The sequence below is a fragment of the Ursus maritimus genome, unplaced genomic scaffold (genome assembly GCF_017311325.1).
Source record: "Ursus maritimus isolate PB19 unplaced genomic scaffold, ASM1731132v1 scaffold_7, whole genome shotgun sequence".
Lineage (NCBI taxonomy): Eukaryota > Metazoa > Chordata > Mammalia > Carnivora > Ursidae > Ursus > Ursus maritimus.
The window spans coordinates 66373809-66396798 of NW_024426885.1; the positions used below are offsets into that span (position 1 = coordinate 66373809).

General features: G+C 40.6%; 1 protein-coding gene across 4 annotated transcripts in view; it reads right to left on the minus strand.

Moving 5' to 3' along the window:
• The window catches only part of TAF5L (TATA-box binding protein associated factor 5 like), a 29756-nt gene that overhangs the window by 3092 nt on the left and 3674 nt on the right, over positions 1-22990 (minus strand). For 3 of the 4 annotated variants that reach the window (XM_040624037.1, XM_008689531.2, XM_040624038.1), the window contains exons 2-4: positions 16140-16284; positions 13117-13221; positions 5012-5736 (exon numbers count right to left, since the gene is read on the minus strand). In XM_040624037.1, the coding sequence (XP_040479971.1) occupies positions 5012-5736; positions 13117-13221; positions 16140-16281 (972 nt within the window). In that variant the 5' untranslated portion in view covers positions 16282-16284. Of the gene's footprint in view, positions 1-5011; positions 5737-13116; positions 13222-16139; positions 16285-22990 lie in introns of those variants that run through there. The other variant, XM_008689532.2, reaches the window with a different exon arrangement.

Here is a 22990-nt window from a genome sequence, read left to right on the forward strand (position 1 = left end):
TTAACTTCCATTTGAAAACTATTAAATTCAAAATAAAACAAACGCCTTCAATGTGTACAGATTTCAGAAAAAGTTGAGAGAAAATAAACACTGATGTCCATGAATATTCAAAATGGCTATTCCAGACACTCAACGTTAAAAATACATAAGCATTTGGGAGCTTAACGTTCTACCAAGTGTTACCAAGAATATTAGTAATTTTCCTTTCAAAAGAGGTTACGACAACACTTTAAAATTTCAAGGATGACTCATTGCTGTACACCAGAAAGTTTATATAAAAACTGTGGGAGCAAAAAACGACCCCAGATGAATTACAGAGACCCTTTGAAAGTGAGTGGTGGATTAAAGGGCATGTTACCATCTCTGAGGCTTAAGTGGTCTTTGTTCGGAGCAGGAAGTTAGGGAAGCGGGTCTTCCAGCTCCTTAGGGGGACCTAAACAGCGTGCTCAGACATGGGAAGAGGAGGGTGCGCCAGGAGTCAAGCTGGCACTCCCCGGGGGTCTTGATGATTGTCCCGAGCATGTGGAAAAGCGCTTGGTTGACTCTATAGACCAAGAGATGGGGAAACCAGAGCATTCCTGCTGACTATCACTATCAGCTCTTTGCCAGGACCACAGCTTAAAATAACCCAGCCACATTTTCTTCTGTGGCTCAACCCAGTCCCACAAGGGCCTCAGCACAGTCAAGCTAAAACTCTGAACAAGCAGCTGATTCACACATGCCCAACCCCAGATTCTCCCTTTCCTACCTTTCATGCTCACAGGACAAAACCCCAAACTCCCTACAATTGACTGAACACCCTATAGTAAATGGGCATGCATCCCAAATAGGAATTTTTAATTTGTTAAGTACATTTGTGTAATAATGAATCATACTACGTGTGTTATAAAACATGCATAAAATAAGAAATTTAAAAATAATAGGAAAAGTAAGTATAAAAAGACTTTCAAACATTATCTTATGTACCCCTGTGCCATAGTTTGCTAAGCCCTGCTTTAGACCATGGAGGCCCTAAAAATCTCAGACTTGTTATGGATGTCTGCTCGTGGACTAGGAGGGTCAGAGTGCCTCAGCTCACACTCATCTTTCCTAGCTTGAGGGTACTTTTGGGGGGGTCTGAAATTAAGCCTTGGGCTCTTCTCCCAACGTTAGCTGCCAATGGAAATGAAAGAAATTAAATCTGGCTGGGCTTGGGAGTGGGTTAAGATTTGGAAGCAAGTGGGGGGCTGCTCTCTCTGGGAGAGATGACGGTGGCCCGAACTAGAATAGAAAAGGCGGCTATTGGCTAGTTGAGCTGAACATGTGCTGTAAGTGTAAAACACACCAGATTTCCAAGACTTAGGACAAAAAAGGAGAATGTAACAGATTTCATTAATAATCTTTTAATATTGCTTACATGTTGAAATGATAATACTTTGGTCATACTGGATTGAATAAAATACATTATTAAAATTAATTGACTATTGTTTTTTACTTTTTTAATGTGGCTACTAGAAAAATCAAAGTTACAAACACGGCTCACATTATATTCCTCTAGGCCAGCATAGACCTACACGATCGTTTTATATACAAATCACAGAACTGAATATTATACAACACTGACTTCTTTACTTTTCAAACTTAAAGACTGCTGGATTGGGGGAAGGCTCGCTAGCCAGTACATGAACCGAATACTGGTGCTGTAGTGCTGGGCTAGGAGGGCGGGAGGCTGGCAGTGACGAGGGTGATCGTGTACACATACCTGAAACGAAGAGCAAATCCTTGATACGGTATCTGTGGTTCTGCCATGTTGCTCAAATATTAAAAACACAGAGTTACTAATCAACAAGAGTGAAAGGTGGACCTCATTTCCAACTCCATTTAGTATGGAACACGGGATGGAGGATCTCAGACAGGATGGGGGCTACTGGTCCTGGTGGGAAGAGGAGCACTGCAATGCCAATGAATAGCTTTTCAAAGGTTAACCTAGAATATCTTTAAGTTGCAGATAATCAGAAGCTATAGGCCAGTGCTGTAAGTCCAGTTTTATTTGGCTTAATAGAGAAAATTTTATGCCCTCATAGGAGCTTTTGATTACTGTTTTTGACTTTTTAAAACTAAGATATAATTCCCACACTATAAAATTCACTCTTTTAAAAGTATAATTCAATGACTTTTAGTATATTCACAGAGTTGTGCAACTATCACCATTATCTACTACAGAACATTTTTATCACCTCAAAAAGGAACCCTTTTACCCATTAGCAGTCACTGCCTATTTCCCTGTCCCCAGCCCCCGGCTGTCATCAATCTACTTTCTGTTTCTATGGATATACCTATTCCGGATATTTCCTAGAAATGGAATCATATAGCATGTGGTCCTTTGTGACTGGCTTCTTTTATTAGCATGTTTCCAAGGTTCATCCACAACACAGCATGTCTCATGTCTACGTAGCTTCATTCCTTTCTATGGCAGGATAATATTCTATTACATGGATATATCACATTTTGTTTATCTATTAATCAGCTGACTGACATTTGGGCTGTACCCACTTTTCGGGATGTTACGAACATTCGTGTACAAGTTTTTGTGCGGACACATGTTTTCAATTTTCTTGGGTATATCCCTAAAAATGGAATTGGTGGGTCTGGTCAATATTTTAAATACCCACTATGAAAACATTTTATCCACTAACTTCACAAAGATTAAGGCAGAGGTTGCAAACTGGCTTTTTAATTGGGTTTTCACGTGCTTTCGTACTTCCTACCATCTCTTTGATCCAGGTAGCTTTACCACTTATATTTACCTACTTGGCTTCTACAGGCATGTGAATTTGTGACCTTTGCATTAAGAATTTCTATTTTAATTGTGAATTCTATAAGGAAAAAAAAGTCAAGTTCTCACTGAAGACATATTAAAAACTAACTACCAGAACTGATTTATACCTTGCTTCTCCCCAAAATGTTCCTTGTCAGGAACAACCAAAAAAACCCCTCAAAACCCAAAAAACCCCAAAACAAGTCCCCCCGCCCCCCACAAAAACCACCACCCCATAACAACAAAAATCTCCATAAACTGCTATAACAAAATGAGTGGGGGATGTAGAAATCCCAAACAGGAAACCCTGTGACATGATAAGAAGATCTCAACTTTAGTTCTAAAATGAAACAGAAGTTTGTTCGCAAGGAAAGCAGTACCTTTCTACTGTAGCAGAATCTACAGTACTTTCAGTGTGGATAATAGGGAACACATCAGGAAGATACTTAAACAAAGTATCTTCTCTTGGTAGGAACAGCACCTCCCACCATCCACCCAGGTGGTCCAGTCTGAGATACAGATGTCATCCTCAACTCCTCCTTTCCCTCCAGCCCCTCCACTGAATCCAGTAAGAGAGCTCTTGTCTCACCAGTCCCTGTGCTCCCTTCCTGCCGCCACTCCCCCAGCACAGGTCACCATAATCCCAGCACAGCCTGTGGTGCCAGGCTGCTACCTGTCTTAGCCCCCCCAACTCCAGCCAGACTGACTTTCTTTCACTTCTTGGAATTCCTCATGTTATTCTTCACTTCTGGGTCTTCAAATGCATACCTTCCAAAGCCTCGGAATTGTCACAGAATAAGTCACAGACTAATTTTCAGTGGTAGCCAGGGTAGAATCTTATACATTTTTTTGGTCTAATATTCTTTCCTTCTTTGTATCTACCTATCTTTGCTATCTTCCTTTAATTTGTAATGCTGAGAATAATCTCCAAACACAATGTCATCAAGCTAATAAGGTCGGTGGAAGAATAATTTTCCTTGTATTTACAGAAAGTTGTGAATCAATTATGGCAGCACCCTTCAGTTGTATGTGAAGAATGCTCAACAGGCTAGAATTGCCTCTTAGGAAAAGAAATTTTAAAACTCAAATACATGTGCAATAAAAAAATTTTGGAGGGTACCATAAAATCCTAGAAATCAAAGTGTGTACATTGGAATGTAGACCTTTTACTCAACAAACTCCTCTAATTATAATCTCAGTCACAAGAAACAAAAATTCAAAGACCACGCTAACTGGAAGTTGACTAAGAAAACAAGAATAGGAAAAAAGGACTTATTTTGTGCATCCAATATTCTTGGTATCCTTATCATCTGTGGAAATTAACTTGAATGTTGGTTTTTTTTTATTCCTTAATTTTTCAACCCCATGCAAAGAATTTTCCATTGAAAGTAACCTGAGGTAGAGCTACTTGAATTTCAGTGGTGAGATGACAAGAATATTCTAGCTCCCAGCTTTTGTGGGGCCACTCGCAGGGAAAGTTAACTCTGTGAAGTTCAATTTTATCTCTTTGTGTACATGTTTTCTAAGGCAGTGATTCTCAGTGACCCAAAACTCAGGCCACTCGGCCTGCCCTTTTCAGTAACCATCCCAAATCATTATACTGACTGATGGATAAAATAACAACCATACTTCCCGTGCACTTTTCAAGCTGGGGTTTGGGAACACCCTGGAGCACACTAAAGCCAGAGGACGTGCACTGGCCTCAGAGAGGCCACAACACCCAGTGTTGGTGAGGGAAGAGCAAACAGTGTTCTCGCTTACTGTTGATGAGACTGGAAAATGACAACATTCATCACAGTTTAAAATGTAGACCCTTTGACCCAGTAATCCTATTTCTAATTGTTTATATTTGCATAAACGTACAGACACTTACACCACACACACACACACACACACACACACACACACAGTAAATCTCAGTATTAGCTAAGGGTCTTTAATTAGGCTTAGCAATATTGTCCATATTCAGACAGTAATAAACACTGACCAATCATTAATAATGTTCAGTTAATGTTGTTAAACATAGTTTTCATGTCTTCCAAGGTTAGGCATGAGCAGGAATTCAGCGGCTACAGGTTACATGGGTATTAGTCTGGCTTTAGCTATACGGTGGAGGAAATAATGAAGTCCATTCTCCATAAGAGCTGTCATGTTTGGTAAGAATTCTAAGCAAATTAGTAAGGCAGGTGTAGGGAAGAAAAATGATATTCATACCTCCTCCTCCAGAATGTCACAAGCCAAGTGGATGCGGGACACGTCTACTTGATGGGGTTCTGATTTTAACTTCTTGGATCGTAAACTCCACAGTTTTATACAGGAGTTGTCAAACCCAGCAGCGAGCAGCTTGCTGTCCGGGGAGATTTCTGCGGTGTTCAGCAGCTGCTCTGTGTTATAGAAGGCATAGAAGCAGATGGTAGTGAGGGAGGGGGGGCCGTCCTTGACGCGCTTAATGCTCTCCTGCAAGACCTCCAGGGCAGCCTCGTTCTGCAGAATAGGGGCGGGCATGTCAGTGGGCTCCAAGCCGTTGCCCTCGCTTCGAGAGGAGCTGCCGCTGGCATAGAGCTGGTAATCTGTTCTCTTGGCAGGCTGCACGTCAAGATGGATATGCAAGGTGAGGACTTTGCACAGGGCGGTGTTGTTGTCACTTTGGAGGTAGCGGATAAGGTAGTTGTAGCTGTCTTCCTGGAGACGGACCACGTACTTGTTATCTAGGAATGCTCGAAGCTTGAAGTTAGACAGGATGTCCTGGATGGTTTGAGTGGTCTGTAGCTGCTCAATGACATCCTTCTGGCTAGCGTTCTGCAGAAACATTCCATGGAAGCGGCTGTAAAAACTTTCCACTGTGCTCTTCGGACTATTCTGGACCAGGTTGAGATGGAGGTAGACAAAGAGAGGATAGAGGAGAGGCATCACTTCGTGGCTATGCTGGGAATCAGAATCTATAATGGAAAAAAGTGAGGGCTTTATAATCAGTATAATTTCAAAGAATAATGTGGCCCTCCTGGGGAGCCCACCATCACACAACACATTCTGGTCAGGACTGGTGACTGAAATATAAGCCCAACATAAAATTATGGAAACTCACAGTTTTCGACTGAAGAAAGAAGAGCAGGGACTCTGAAGTCCAGCCAATCTGGGCCTGAAGTCGGCCCCAAATCAGGAACTGGCTGCCTAGAGAGGGTCAGTGACTTGCCTAAGTTCTCACAGCACTTCAGGAGCTTGTACCCAGGTATTCGAGGTTTACTGTTTTTCCTCAATACATTAGTGTTCCTCAAATTGGAGAGCACAGACCTCTGAGGGTCCTTAGATATATTCTTGGGAGAATGTGAGTTCTTCAGAGAACCTTTTTAGTTTGATAATTTTTAAAAACGATAAACACAGGCATATTCATAATTATCTGGCTGGCCATTAAGCAAGTACTGACATATGATTTTAGTGCTCTATTTTGTTTTGTGATTACTTTTGGCCTCCATCATCCAACAGTATTATCGGAGTACTTATTTTAGTGAGTTCGTTAACATGCCTCGCTACGCAGGCTGGCACACCCTAACGCCAAGATGACGACACTCACCCCAAACTGTCCCATATTTGCCAGTGTCATCGTTTTGATCACGTTGGCTAAAAAGCAAAACTACTCTTTTGCAGTGATAATTTACAAATGAGACATTTTCATGTCATTAAGACTAAACTTTACATTTACTTATTTGAGACTTTAACACCATGTGACTACGTGACAGAGGATGTTCAAGTGTCCGGCTTTAACTGCCACAGGCAAATGAGGAAAGCACAGAGGTGGACCCGACACCCACATATGTGAGGGCGGAGTGAGCTGGGATGGCGCAGGGGTTCCGCAGCCATTCAGCCGCAGGTGAGCGGGGAAGCAGGACCCACGCAGGGCGCAAGCACCTCGGGAAGCTGAATGCAGACTAGTCTGTGTCACAGCCATCGGGACCAGCCTCTGGCCCACGTGGAGGAGCAGATTAGTTCTGGCAAAATCTATCTATTATATTCACTTGCTGCTAATTTGAACTTTGCTGTTTTGTGGTTTTGCTTGTACTGTATTCGTAAATGAGTTTTGGTTTCATACAGAAATACAGTAACCATAAACGTTTTATATCTTGTGTAACGTTTGTATATATTTAAGTAAATTAATATTGAAACGCTTTAAGTCAGCATTTAATACTTCTACTAGCATTTTTTTTTCCTTCATGAAAAAGAATCCATACATGGCTCAAAATCAGGAACATTACATTAGGGAATCTCACCTCCCTAATTTGATGATAAATGATACCAGCATGCTATCTCTGCTTAATACCCTATTTCACTTTATCACAGGTAAATTAATTGCATAATATGTGCATTTTAGAATAAATGCATCCCTACTCAAAGACATATTTAGAAAATGAACTTAAATTACAACATGATTCCAATAAACTTAAGACTGTTACCCGGCCACTTTGGGCTCCTCATGTCTTCAAGAGGCCAAGAAGGGAGTTACGGTGCTGGCTGGAGTGACTGATCCTGACTACGAAAGGGACATTGGACTGCTAGTCCACAGTGGAGGTAAGGCAGAGCATGTCTGCAATACAGGAGATCCCTTAAGGCATCTCTTAGTATCATTCCGCCCTGTGGTTAAGGTTAATGGAAAACTATAAAAATCTAATCCAGGTAGGACCAGTAAAGGCCCAAGACTCTTTAGAAATGAGATGTGGGTCACCCTATCCAATAAAGAACCAGAACCAGCTGACGCGTTTGCTGAAGACAAAGAAAATGCAGAATGGGTAGTGGAAGAAAGTAGTTAAACACCAGCTATGAAGTATGTGACCAGTTACAGAAATGAAGACTAATTATTTAAGTTATCCTCCTCATTTTGTTAAGAATATGTATGTATATATCTACACATAAGCAAATATCTTTGTTTTCTTCCCTCTCTTGTTCCCTTATTATGTACATAAGTTACCCTTACTTTTTGTCAGAGTAGTTAAGTGTGGTTAACTCCACACCATAGTATTTAACTTACAAGATAACAAGGAGAAGAGTAAATCGCCTAAGGACTTTGCTTTCTCTTCTGGGGAAGGGATTAGTACATTTTTGGTTGTACCCAGGAGAGCTGTATCATGTTAGGTGGATTAAAAACCTTGTTAATCATCGTTATTTGGAGTTTAAGGGAGATATGGGTACCAAACTGACAGGGGATAGACTTGGGGTGGTTAATTCTGTGTCAACCCGGCTGTGCCACAGTGCCCAGATACTTAAACATTATCTAGATGTTTCTGTAAGGTATTTTTTAGATGAAATTAACAGTTAAGTGAGTAGACTTTGAGTAAAGCAGATTACCTTCCATAATGTGGGTGAGTCTCATCCAATCAGTTGAAGACCTTATGAGAACAAAAACTGACCTCCCCAGAAGAGGGAATTCTGCCAGCAGATTGACTCTGGGTTTGCACTGCAACTCTTTCCTGGGTCTCCAGCCTGCCTTCCTGTCTTACAGATTTTGGACTCACTAGCTTCCATAACTGCATGAGCCAATTCCTTAAAATGTATCTTTCTCTATATACATTCTACTGGTTCTGTTTCTATGGAGGATCCTGACTAATTCACATTTTGGTATTTCTTTAAATGCTGTAATTCTTTGGAAGACCTCTGGAAAATTTTTCCCCCAAAATACTAATTAAAAAACAAACTCAACCCTTATCAATTAGACTTCCAGTATATTCTACTGGGATGAAGGATTGTTTGCAACTCTTTAAAGTCTTAGTTTTAGGCTTATTTTTCAGAATGAGAGGCATTTTAGTTTAATAAGTTCAGGAAAAAAACCCAAAACCTAGCCACCAAGAGACAGGACTGCACTACTTTAAAACTTACTGAAATTCACTGTTGTTTCAGCTCAGTTTCAAAATTGTTTAATGGTTCTCTCTCGTCTGAAGAGAACAGTATGTCAGGTATAAAATAAAATTTTGATCAACATTCATTATGTGGAACAAAGTAAGACTCACATAAGTCTTAACTCTCATTTTTAATCTTGTTTCCTTGAAATCATAACATACACTTTATATTTTACTGAAAGTGTACTTGCTTGAAATACATTTTTTCGAATTTCAAAAGTAACACATCCTCTGACAAGTGCGCTCGTCCTTCCTTCTGTCCATCTCTCCGCTGGCTAGGTAGCCGACTCCTACTTGGTACCACACTCTGCTGGTGCTGAAGTAAGAGGACGTTTTTCACAGAGCTTGCGGAAATTCGTCGTGAAAAGGACACTAAGTTAAACGAACACCAAGCTTGTTAGCCCTCGTTCTCCTGCCTGTCTCTGTGGGGTCCGACCCCACTGACCTCACACCCGTCTTTTGTTCTGCAACGCCACACTGCCCAGCTTGATTCTTCACCTCCCTCCCTTTAGGGCTCCTCTTCTCTCATTCCTCACATACTCATTTTGTGTCAAGGATGAACACTGAGTGTGTGCGTCCTGTGGCCTAGGTACTTGACATCTATCGTCATGTCTAAGGGTCACAGCTGGCCCCACGTTCACACGCAGACTGCTCGATTCCAAAGTCTATGCTCTTCCTACTATGCCTCCTGGAGAAAAGGGCCCAGAGCACCAGGTGAGCTCACAGAATCTCTCCCCCACAGATAACTTATGGAGGAAAAATACACTTAGGGTACTATAGCCCGAGATGCTCTTATTTCCCTTGTATCTTCCTTTGACATTTATCATCTCATAAAACTGGCATTTGTACCTCCATGAAACTGATACTGAGTTCTTTATCACAAGTCTGTATCTTTCTCTTAAATACTACCCTCCAATTTCCTACTGCAAGCTATCCAGTAGGAGGCCACCCTCATAATGATGTAAAAAACCTGACTTATTTCTGCTCAATAGAGCGTAAGCCCCCATTTGTCACAGAGCCCGAGTCATCCTCAACTCTTCCTCCTTTAATCCTGAGCCTTGGAGAGTCTATCTTGGGACTTTTAACTAGGAAATCCAGACCTTGCTCTCCTCTTGCACAGCACTGTTGAGCTGTGGTCCTTTTCCAGCTCACTTCTCCAGTACTGCAGTGTGGACCTTAGGCTGGCCTCCTGGTCATCACACTTGCAGACCCTTTCAACAACTGCTTTCAGACTTTTGTCTCCTAGTCCTGATGGTCAGGTCTCTCTTCAGACTGGCTTCAATGTGGCTGGCCTTATCTCCAATCTGAACACCTCATTCTCAACAAAGCCACTTCCTTCACTGTTCCTGCCCAAAGAATCGCCATCTCTGCCCTTTTGCTCACGTCTTTGCACATACCCCGAATCCTCCTACTTCTCTTCTTCCACAGCTTACTGAAATCCAACCCATCTTCCAAACGCTAACTTAAATTCCACCTCCTGATACTCAGTAAGGCCTTCTCTGACTACTCCGTCCAAACCATCTTCTCCTTTCATTCCATAGTTCCTCTACGTGCAAACGTCAGCACTGATTTCATCCTGGCCTGGGAAAACTCTTCCACCGTATTTGAACTTCATTTAAAAACTTTTACTTTTAGCTTTCTCATGTTAGGACTGCTCCCTATTTAGATTGACGACTGTATCTTATACTTTATCCTGGTGCTCAGAAAACATGTGTTCATTTCACTTGGCTGACTGCTCTTCAGAGACCTGAGGGTAGGGAAAACCATTCCAGGAAAAGCAGTCTGTAAAAACACAAAAACAGGGCAACACTTTTGGGTTCCCTCCCTCCTCGGAAGCTTTGTGCTATCACTTGGCTATTGCTCAATAAACCTTGCTTAAAAAAAAAAAAAGAAAACAAAAAATAAAACAAAAACAAAAAACCCCACAAAAAATATTTACCCCCTCCAAATAACCTGTGCCCAGAGGATTAAAGCCTTATAGGTAAAATAACAGACAACTTCCTCAGTTTTGAAACAAGACAAAGGAGAGGGTTAAGAGATTACTATTTATTGAAATTTAAAGTTCGGGGGGGAAGGAAATTAGGAGAGGAGAATAAAAAGGTACCACATATTAGGAAAAAACCAGCATCATCACACACAAGGAGTCAACAGCTATTCTACATTGAGTTTTAGTAAATATTCAAGAAAAACAACAAGAGCCCCCCCAAAATAAACTTTTTAAAGATTTTTAAAAAAAATTTATTTTAGAGAGAGAGCATGAGCAGAGGCAGGGGCAGAGAGAAAGGGAGAAGCATACTCCCTGCTGAGTAGGAAGCCCAACACAGGGCTCCATCCCAGGACCCGGGATCATGACCTGAGCCAAAGGCAGACGCTTAACCCACTGAGCCACCCAAGCACCCCTCAAAGAAATAAATCTAAGCAGAAAACTTTGCATGAGGATAAGTCACATTAGTGATCAATTAGACGTATTCTTCATTGTGAAAAATAATCATAGTTCTGTAATAAAATTATTTCAATGAGTCCATTTTATTACAACTGTGCTTCAGTGATTAAAAAATATAAACAAAAACCGATATGTCACTACAGTCACGAGTGTCATTCATAATGGAAATAAGTCACGTCTATGACAAGAGCCATCTCATGGCATGAGTACAGGGAGGGCATCACTATTATAATGATACACTGGGGCTTTATGCTTTTGTCTGTTTCCCTCATTAGGCAGTAGGCTCCACATCAATATGTCCTATTGCAACATCTAGCCCAGCAAGCAGTCAGTGCCTCACATAAATATCAGCTGAGTGAATGAAAGAGAAAGGCTGAGAGAAGCCAGGCATTCCTTCTTAAACCGCCTTCCCCACCAGTAGCCTGGAGAGAGAAAGTGATCATGGGGAAAGAAATACAGTTACATTTTAAAAACAGAGTAAAATGCCTTTCTAAAGACTTAAAATTTAAAAAAAATTTTGCTTAAAGCCTCATAAACCAATGCCAGTGATTACATAACGCATTATCTCCAAGTTCTTGCTTACCTCTGAATGAAAGCCTTCTTATAAATTCAATTTTTCTTTTATTATCCTTACTGGAGACGGAAAGCAGCTGATCATTGTTCTGAGATATTTAACATTCACATGATATGAGGATCTTAATGGAACTTTCTTTTCAGTTTAAACATAACAGACTTTTTACTAAACCGTTAAGCTTCATGATGTTTTCATTTTTGTAACAATTTAACAGATGATACTTATGAATTCCATCACTCCAGTAACTCTGAGGCTGATAAGATAACCCTAAGGTTTTATTTTGTAACCTTTATTTCTTGTAACATTTTGGCCATTTTCCCTAGAATACAGAAAATGTGGACTCTTTCCTTTAAAAAATACAGATCATCGTGAGGGTCAAGTAAAATCAGGACGACCATAAGCGATGTAAAACGAGGTATGTTATTGTGGTCTGTACACTGATCACCTTACATGCATCTCGTGTGTGTGTGTGTGTGTGTGTGTGTGTGTGTGCACCTTATATACATCTTTACCATTAAAACTTATTATCCTGAGAATTTTTTCAAATAAGTAAAGAAAAATGAAATATCCTTAAAGTGTTTTAACTACAATTTCCACTTACCAATACCTGCTAATTACTCTCAACCCTTTGAGGGCAAAGTTTTTTATTTCTTACACCTCAAGGTGTTTTGTATAAAGTACTCAACAAAAGACTTTGATTAATAACCTGAATCAACAAGGTCTCCCTCACTGCAATAATCTTTCCAACATTAAAATCATAATCAGTTATCTTAGGACGGGATCAAATCACTTGGTTATACATTTGAATCGCCTTATTTCACAGATGAAAAAACTAGGGCACCAGAGATGCTGAACAACTCCATTTTTTAAAGTGATTCATTTAAAAAGTCATACAGTGAGTTAAAAGAACTGATTGGAACTCATATCTACTGATTTTGTGTTTTAGGGGTCATTACACCACCCACAAACTGGACTAAACTACCTCTAATTTTTTTGGTCTTGCTGATTCATGAGGACTAGTGTCTTGCGCTTTGGGAAATAAAGGGAAAAGGTCATTTTGAGATGTACTATATTATTAATAGTGATTTCAATGCACACTTCAAATTCTCTGCATTTCAGGATGCTTCTCTACATGGCTAATTTAACTTTCACTATTTCAACTCAAGTTCTAGTCACTCTGCTTACAGCCATGGACAAAACAGTGACCAAAACACTGAGAGCCCTAGCCCTTGCAAACTTTAACTTGTGATTTGACGCTCCTAGGAGTTCCAATAGATCGTTAAGATTGAATGCAAGGACTGTGCTAACTACCTTCGAATTTGTACCAAGTACACCATCCCTGGAATATAGTAGGTTCTGAGGGAAACTTGCATGATTCTTTCTTAGTAAGAGGAAGTTCTTAGTGCTGAGCACTTACCAGTGAGAAAATTCCGTAGTCGTCCAAACTGTACTTCATATTGCTGGGGCTCTGCCTGGCAAGGGGCTGCAGACACTATGTTGGCACAACCGGATTCTGATTGGACTAAGGAGGAAAAGATACATAAGGTGGGGATGGGAAACACAATTATTAATCCAGTATGTGGGAAGATGGATGCAAGAGGATATTAAGTATATGCAGCAGTAGCAATGGATATTTCAGTAGATTTTCAAAGTATGGTTGGGCATCTGGTTAAATATGGCTGAGCGATGACACTCATCTCCTCTCCTTCCTGATATCCAAAATAAAATGACAGTGGAGGAATGAAAAACAGGATTAAGTTGAATGAGAGAGGATAGGTACATAAGTTCATGGGGGACATATCTGAAAGCATTTGACCCTATGTTCTGACATCCTACAATAATGGGCCTCGGTGTGGGTCTATTTTCAACCATCATGATGGACACTTAGTGGGCCCTTTCAGTAAAAATTCATGCCCCTTGGTTCTGAGAAATGTGTTGATTCTGTTTTCTTCTTCAGGGACCCTACTATTTCTCTTTCCTCTTCGTTTTTTAAAGAAACCTCTAAGCCCAATGTGGGGCTCAAACTCACAAGCCTGAGATCAAGAGTCACATGCTCTACCCACTGAACCAGCAATGTGCCCCTGGGACTCCTACTATTTCAAGGTTAGATCCCCTGAACTGATCTGCTTCCTCAACTTTCAACTTTTCTACTGATTTCTCATCTTCACTACCATTTACTTAAATTTACCACATTTCTTGCTGTTCTCCCAATGTTGTTTTTTAAAAATAGCATCTTCTTCTTGTCTCCAGGCTATCAGTGGCGGTATATTTGAAGCTTTCTTCTCTCAGCTGTTTGCTTCACTCAAGTTGCTTCTCACTGATTCTTTCCACCTCTCCTCTTCACAGTGAGTACGTTACGTTCTTTCATGGCTGAAGGTGAGGTACGACAGGTGATGGAAACTCCTTGTGTTCATCACCCAGCATGAGCTGGGTGGGCGATTTCCCAATGTCAGTGTCTTTATAGGTCTCCTCTCTTGGGCAGGTCAGATTCACCAGGGAAGAATCTGTAATCCCCTTCCTGAGGGATGTGTGACTGGCTGCTAGTGTTCCTCACTTCTCACTGGATCATTCTCTGGCCTTCTAACTAGCTTCCCTGGTTCTATTCTGGGCCTTCCCCAATCAATGCCACCACAGAGTGATCTTTCCATAATTCACACTTGAGAACCTGGATACCCTGCTCCAACTTGTCCCCTGGTAAGCTCCTAATGGTTCTTTTGAGACTCAGCTCACTCCTTCTATTTACTAACCCCTGACTGTATGCTGGGAACCACGAAACCTTTGGGGAAGCAATCCTTGACCTGCCAAGCTAATTTAGATGACCATCTTCTTTGTTCCGACAGAACCTGAAACATTCTCCCTTCATAGAAGTTACTACGTCGTACCCTCCTGTCATCACTGATTTATCCGCCTCATTTGCTGGCTATAATGTTAAGCTCAGGAGCTAGGATCAAACCTTAGCCATCTCTAGGGCTTTTGAGCACCTGACCTATAGCAGATGTTCAATAGGTGGTCTGCTGAATGAGGACAAAATCATTCAGATTACTCAACTGACAGAAAGACCTAGGACAAAATTTTATAATACTCACATTTTCTGGTGGTTTTCCAGGAACAATAGTGACCTTCCTAACAAGCCATTATATCTGAATGAAGACGACCAAGAAGAGTCATGTTCTGTGTAACAGGGTTTGCTTCTATTTCCTATCAACAACTGCACAGAATTATTGCTCCCAGGTTCTAATGAACATGGGGCAGCAGATTATTCATGGACATTAAAGGCTGTGCTGGCAAGCTGAGAAGGAATTACTCTGGCTCTATAAACTGGCCATCCTACTCAAAACAATAAGGCATTTAGTAATCTATTCCAAGTCCCTTATCTGGCTCTGTTCCTGTCAGGGGTAACCCAGTCTGAAAGAAAGGAACAATGGGGGTGGACCTGATGCTAAAGAATAAAAAGGCAGATGCCTGACTGGGCTACTTCTACTGTCTCAGCGGGAGTCACGAAGCACCTCCTGAGGACATCCTCGGGTCCCATCATTCTTGCCTATGGCAATGGCAATACACCCTTAGAGTATGAAGGGTCTGGGTGCATGACTCTGAAGATAATAAGAGGCAGCAGACAGAGCTGCTGTTAGCAGTGTGGGGGTTGAAACCACTAAGGGATGAAGTAGGTGGTGACAGGTACTGAGAAGAGCAGAAGGAAGTACAAGGATAAAAAAGACAGAAGAGTCCAGTTGGAGCAGGTAAGAGGAACCAGGGCCGAGTAGAAGAAAGCACTGCAATGTTGAACTCCACATACAGCCATTAAAGCAGCACACAGTCACCCGAAAAGCACTGTGGCCATCTCTTTTTTGGCAAAGTCTTCAGTACCCAGATCCAATAGAAAAAATTATATCACATAAAAACGGAACTCACAACATAGCTAAGTAATCATTATTTGCTGTTCTAAATAGATTTAAGACACATTTTTCTTTTTCTAGAAAAGAATTTGATTTCAAAACAGAAACCAAAAACAAATCTTAAAAACCTCAGGAACATATCTAGGATGCCAATCTTTCCCACCACTGATCCCAAAGTACTCGTTCACCCAGCAAATCTGACTTCCATGGGCAAGGCTCCAGGCTACAGGGAGGGACATGTTCAAGAGGGGGACAGAAACCCTGGCCCTCCGGCTCTTGTAGCATAATAGTTCACAGAGGGAAAAAGTTGCACATAACATCAGATAGAGAGAAAAGCAGAGAATCCTGAGGCAGGATGGGTTACCGCAGGAGGCTTCTAGAAGTGGCTCTGAAGGACAGATAGCATCTCTGAAGGCCGGCATCATCATGTGGCCTGCCCGCGGAGGCTGCCGCAGTCTCTCCAGAAGAGGAGGGGAAGGGACTTCTCACGGACCCCTGCGCCAGTTCTGTTCCAACCTGCCCCCCGGAGTGGCCCCCGGGTTACCTGTGAGGTTGGCCGCCATCTCCTCAGCGGTCTGTGACAGCCTCAGTCCTTGCTTCAGGGGACCGTCGGAGTCCACGTACTGCCGGCGTTTGAGGTAGCAGGACACTGCCATCTGAATCTGCTCGGTGCGCACTCGTTTCATGACCTGCGGGCGGGACCACAGAACACCAAGCCATGTGGGCGACCACCCGCCCCAGCAAGGGCACGGCAGGGGTAAAATAAGGAGCAGACAAGGACTGGCCCTGTGGCTAGTCAGGTGACCTACTTAAGCCGCAAAGCAAAGTGCCTTAGTGACTAACCTGGAGCACTCTCCCACGTGTCTACTTTCTCGAGAGCGATACAGTCAACTTCAATTGTGGAAAACAGGACTATTGTGGAGAATAAAACCCCACAGACCACCCCCAAACTTCAGTTAATACCATGATTTCAATCTTTCTGGTGGAACTTTTCATTAGAGCTGCTAACATCGAGCAAACAGGACCAGGTCAATTCCAGAGCCTTTGATTTCTCCGGCCTCCTCTGGGAGAGAGGTGTTAATTGGCAGTGAACTGGCCAAATAAAGCAGGCAGGAGGCCATACAAAAATCAAAGATCTGAGAAACCCCGAAACTGGATAAATGGATGTTGAGAAAGTGAGCAGTTAATAATGAGGAAAGGAATGCTCTGTTTTTCCTAAGAGTCAGGAAAAGGCAGGCAGCACTACGTCAAAGATTTGAGCAATGTGTTTCCATTGTAATCCCATCATTTACCTCTTTTAGTCTTTATTTGTAACCTCAGGCACAGGAAAGCATCAAAATGGTAAGAGAGCATGTATACGCATTAGAATATGTCTCGCAAATTCTTACAAGAAAGGAAAAGAAAATGGTAGGAAGTGCACCAAACAGGGCTAAATTGCTTTTGATAATTCAAGCTAATTTGAGGGTTTCCCTCAAAAAGGACTATTTTCCTTGATGGCTAAATTAATTATCAAGAATAATAGGAACTCCTGAAGGTGCCACAGGTCTCAAACACTGCTTTGCCAGAAGTAAAGGATACTGCAGTCTGGGTGACCCACGACAGCTGGATGAGTTTTCTACGTTCACTTCTGTCATGTAAAAATGGCATGCTTGCAACATTATCCATGCACATGCTATTGTCCCCATCAAAGTAACCTTCCCTAAATCAATGGCTCCCACTGTTTTGTGTGTGGGAAATCTGCTTTTGGTAATTTATTTGGTGTGTCTGAGTTTTCTGCTTCAACGACATGCACACACCTTCTCCTTTGTGATTTCCCTCTATTACCTTTAAAGATTTGAAATTCCCCCATTCCAGGAATCTGCCTTTTTCTTCTTTAAACGTTTCAAAACATTTTATTTGTATCTGATTTTTATCCACCTGCCATTTCTTTTAGGGCATAAGTGTGGCAAATAGCCAAATGTTTTATACAGATACTGAAGCAACAAATTATTCTACAATTATCTGCAAATAATCCTTTCTTTCCAAACTGGTCTGTGGTAGCCCCTTTTAAAATATACTCTGAATATCTACTTTTCAATTCCCTAAAAGTCCTACAACAGAGCAAACAGTGAAGGTTGGAGACATACACACTAAAACATATATATCTATATAAAAATATAAATATTAGGATATCATGTTACTTTAAATTATGTATTTAGAAAAATTGTATTCTCTATGTATTTCAGTTTTGGATTAAGAAAGAAAGTACAAAATCATTTGCTAAAAAGGAGGGGCACTGGGTGTGATACAGTTGACTGTGATACAATGAAAATTACTAATAAATTTCCCAAAACTGAACCACCTTTTTACTGTGGAATTCGCCTCACTCAGTTTTGGTGTATTAGTCTTTCACTATATTGCTAACTTAGATTATTTTAATTAAGTTTTTTTTTTTATTGCCAACACAAGGATTTTGATACGTTGGGAATCCCTGCTCCAAGCATTCATCTGTCCATCAATGAAAGCAGATAATTGTTTTTGGTGGTTACTAATAAGCATTACTGTATCATTTTGACTGTATCAGTGATTCTCTATGGTTCTCTAACCTGGCTACACCTAAGAACCTCCTGTAACTGTGTCTATAAATAATTTCAGCCCTGGAGATTCTGATTCAATGTTATATGCAGAGAAAAACAATGAAATGCACACAGAGACTGTGACAATATTGCCCTTTGCCAGTGTCACCCCAAGTCAGGACTAGTCAAATCCAACCAGTTCCCACTGCCCCATCCTGTGCCTCCCCGCCTTTCCCACACGATGCTTGCTAAAGCTGCTTTAAATCTAATTTCAAGAGCACCCAGTCTCTGAACTCTTCCAAAGCAGCCCGATTCCTCGTCTTTTAGCTGAGACTAACACTTTTTCAGATTTCCTCCTGCCAATCTCTTGTTGCTATGGGAATACATGCTTGTATCAATGTGTGTCCCTCAGTGCTCCAAATAAGATGGGAATAAGAGACCACCTCTCTAACAGGAAGAAACCATGCATGTGAAAGACACAGACAGAATAGACCCTGCAATGACACATGGCCCTCACAGTAGGGCAAAGTTTATGCACATCAGAGGAAGACGGGAAAAGATATGAAAGGTATGGAAGAGTAAACAGGAGTGAGAATGAACAGCAGCAAAAACTGGCCATATTTGGGATTGCTAGAAATTAGTTTATAAATACTGATTCTGATGAATTTGTCCAAATTAGCTGCCCCAAATGGCAGTTTCTCAGAACCCAAACCACTATTTATGATAAGGGACCTTCCCTGAGGGTGGGTGGCGAGCCATGTAGGGCCAAGGACCTTAAGAGCAGGAATGCTGGCATTAACTAACTCTTTTACAACCACACTCAACTGAAATACCAGAGACATGACCCAATAGACTTAAGTGGATTTGATTCCAATGCACACATATTTCAAATGAAATAAATAATGAAGAGTTCTGTGGAGAAACCAGTTCCTCTCCCCCTACTGATTTCTGTAATACTAATATCCATAAATGGACGCATGAGAGAGAAAACAAACCTCCTTAAAATAGACCTGTCTTTCGAGAGACTCAGACATGACACTAACACTGCAATTTCAAGTTACTTGCTTTTTCCCATAATTATAAAATCTTTTAAATTTAAATTAAGTTTGGATATAATTATATCCTTGTTAAAATTTCAGATTTCCCATGGTTTTCAATTTACATAATATCTTAACTTTGAAATAAAAATAGATAATCACATACCTTTCTCTTCATGTCATATTAGTAGTATTTCTGGAAATTAAAAAGAGGATTCTGACACAATATGTATCTATTTCTCATATATCAATAGCTGCCTACTGTTTAACTAATACTTTAACAAAGTTGCTATATAAAGTCAAGACATGATCATCTTCCTGTCTCAAAGTAACAACTGTGCAGGAAAAACCACAGCCACACTCTTGATATTTAATTACAGAAATATGGGGAGGCAAAGACACATGGAACCCAGGCACACTCCTAAGATGATGATGATAATATGGGACTGCAGCCAAGTGAATTTCTTACTGGTTACAGACTGCATCCTAACCCGCCCACTTATGTTCAAATGTGTGTGTTGGTGGAGGGTGCTGGGAGAGATATCCCTGGGCCACCACGTGAAGGGCTAAGCAGGCAAGATACGACACAATTCCATTAAATGCTAACACAATACTGTATAGACAATACCCCCCTGGGTAAGGTGGCAGCTTTGAGCACAGGTAAATTCAGAACAAATCCAGGCAAATTCACCACCACCATTCTCAAATCAGCTCCCCAAATGAGTCTACTGATAGGTGGCTAGGGGTGTGTGTACTTTGAAGCAAATGTATTCCAATTACAAATTTATGCTTAGAAACAAATAAAAATGCTTGTGTATTTTTCTGTTAAATAAGATGCTATGTAAAGTGCATACTAGGTACTCTAATACATTAGTTCTCTTCTCTTTACTTGCAGAAGTCTAAATGTAATATCTATTAAAAGGTCATTCGAAGGAGGACTTAAAAAGCTAACTTTTGCATTAATCATCACGGTAAAGTGTATTCAATTATCTTTGTGAAAAATATAAATCACAGGTGACAAATGAGCCATAGTATACTCTCAGTTCTAGTAATGTCATATAATTTTAACATTACGATGGCCTTTCATATTTGATTTCTGCTCACAGACTGACATGAATATACCTGAACTAGAAGCTGTGTTCTTTCTTATGTCGTCCCAAGAAATAAATGGCAGGAGAATAATGCTCAGAAGTAGGGGCTCAGGATGCAACCTAGCACCTGGAGGTTTTTTTTTGTTTTGTTTTGGTTCGGTTTTTTGGCGGGGGCGGGGGCAGGCAGAACTCACACACTAGGCAGACAGATGCCACTAAAACTGATTTTCTCTAACATCACCTGGGACCTCTATGATGTTCCAGAAGTCTTTTCTCACTAACTCATTTCTTTCCTGATAGTTTCCCACCCAGCTATTCCAAAGCAACACCAGTCTTCTTATCCAGCCAGCTGACCCTGCTCCCTACCTCAGGGGGCTATTTACTAAGACCTGAGATTCCTCAACTCTTGCCAAACCAAACAGTCACTTTTCCACACTATCCCACAAGGTCTCTTGGCTGCTGAACATGCCTCCTCCCCTGAAACTCCCTCTCCTTTGGTTGCTTCCCCTCTCCCATTCTTGGTCCGCTTCTCATTCTTCACATTCCCTGTATCATCACACTACTTACACGAGACTTACACGGTCTCTATCTAGTCAGACCACCTTCCTGAGCTCAAGTCTGAGGGATATCTCTACCTAGATCTGAAATTCAACATGCTCAAATTTATTATCTTCCTTCAAAACCTCCTCCTTCTCCTACTATTCATAGCCAGCTTCATGGTGCTATGATCTACCACTAAAACAAAAGGCCCAGTCATCATCTTAAACTTTTTCTTCTTTCCCTCTCATTTCTAAGAGGCCGCCAACTCCTTCCAGTCCACGTAGAATTCTTTCTTGCAGCCTTTGCTGCTACCCCATCTTCACTGCTCCTATGTGACAGCATAAATCACTTCTCAACTGGAATATTCTAATATCCTCCCACCTCTAGCCCTATGTCAAGCCACCCTCTAGAATGCAGCCAGCGTAGAAGACAAATCTGATTATACTACTCCCAAGCTTAAAATTGCTTCCCAAGCCTGCCCCAATGCAGGCTGTCCAATCCTGCCATCACTGCTCCTTAGCTGCCCAGACAGATGGAGAATTCCTGGAGAACAGTTTTTTTCTTATCTTTGAAACTCACATTAAAAATAAAGTGAAGGTTGGGGTGCCTGGATGGATCAGTCAGTTAAGCATCTGCCTTCGGCTCAGGTCGTGATCCCAGGGTCCTGGGATCGAGTCCCAAGTCCCTAAGCAGAGAGCCTGCTTCTCCTCTCCCACTAACCCTGCCTGTCCGCTCTGTCAAATAAATAAATAAATAGATAGATAGATAAATAAATAAACAAATAAAATAAATAATAAATAGATAAATTAAATAAAATAAATAATAAACAGATAAATAAGTTAATTAAATAAAATAAATTAAATAAATAATAAAGATAGATAAATAAATAAAATAAATTAAATAAATAATAAATAGATAGATAAATAAATAAATAAAATCTTAAAAAAAATATAGTGAGGGTTGCCTAGCTTCTGTCTGGAATTCTTGACAGTTTACTCTAGGCTCATGATCTTTCTGAATTTTTATGAGCCACAAATATTTGATTCCTGCTTTAATATTATTTCACAGCAGAGAAAAAAAAATATTCCTACACAAAACCTCATTAACACAGAAGAGTACAGCACAAGAATGGATATATACGTTATTTACTATGACTTCAGAGAGAAAACTTTCATACATGCTTTATTTGCAAACACCATGGTAGATGGAAAAAACAGAGGTTTTGTTCTTAGAGAATTAGGAAAAATATGTTTTCCTATGTTAATCTTTCTCCATGAAACTGAATCAAATGCAGCCAGGTTTTGGAAACAGTTTAAAGACATTAAAACATTTATGTATATGTCTCAAAGTAGAATATTAATTTTTCACTTTAGAGCAGTACCATCCTATAAGACTTTCCTCAGTAATAAAAATGTTCTAAGTCTGCACTGTTCAGTATGGTAGCCACCAGCCACACAGAGCTATTGAGCAATTAAACTGTGGCTAGTGCTGAATTTTTATTTTAATTTAAACACATGTGCCAACAGTTACTGCACTGGACAACACAGTTCTAGAGCATGGTATTACTTTGTGAAACTAATGTACTAGCATCTTAGCCTAAAGATGTTGATTGACAAAGTTTTGCATAACATGTCTCATTACTAAATTACCAAACATCCGAATGTGAGTACCATTGACCCCTGAACAACATAAGTGATCTGCCCCTGCCCCCCATCAAAAATTTGCATATAACTTCGGACTCTCCAAAAACTTCATTACTAATAGCCTACTGTTCACTGAAAGCCTTACTGATAACATAAACAGTGGATTAACACATTTCATTTAAGAGTTATATACTGTATTCTTACAATAAAGCTAGAGAAAAGAAAATGTTAAGAAAATATAAAGAAAATATTTACAGTACTGTTCTGTCTGTATGGAAAAAAAAAATCTTTGTCTAAGTGGATCCTGTGTTGTTCAAGGGTCAGCTGTATTTTGCTAATAAAACAGAGATACCCTTTACGACAGCCAATCACTGTAAGGAGACTAAGATACATTTCAATACATTTTATCAGAAGAGTATCTTATTTGACTGCAGAACAGAGAATTATGAATGGAAGTTCTCCACAATGTTTTCTAAACCTTGCCAGTACACAATGTTCTTTAAACCTTCTAAAAATTAAAAAATGAGAA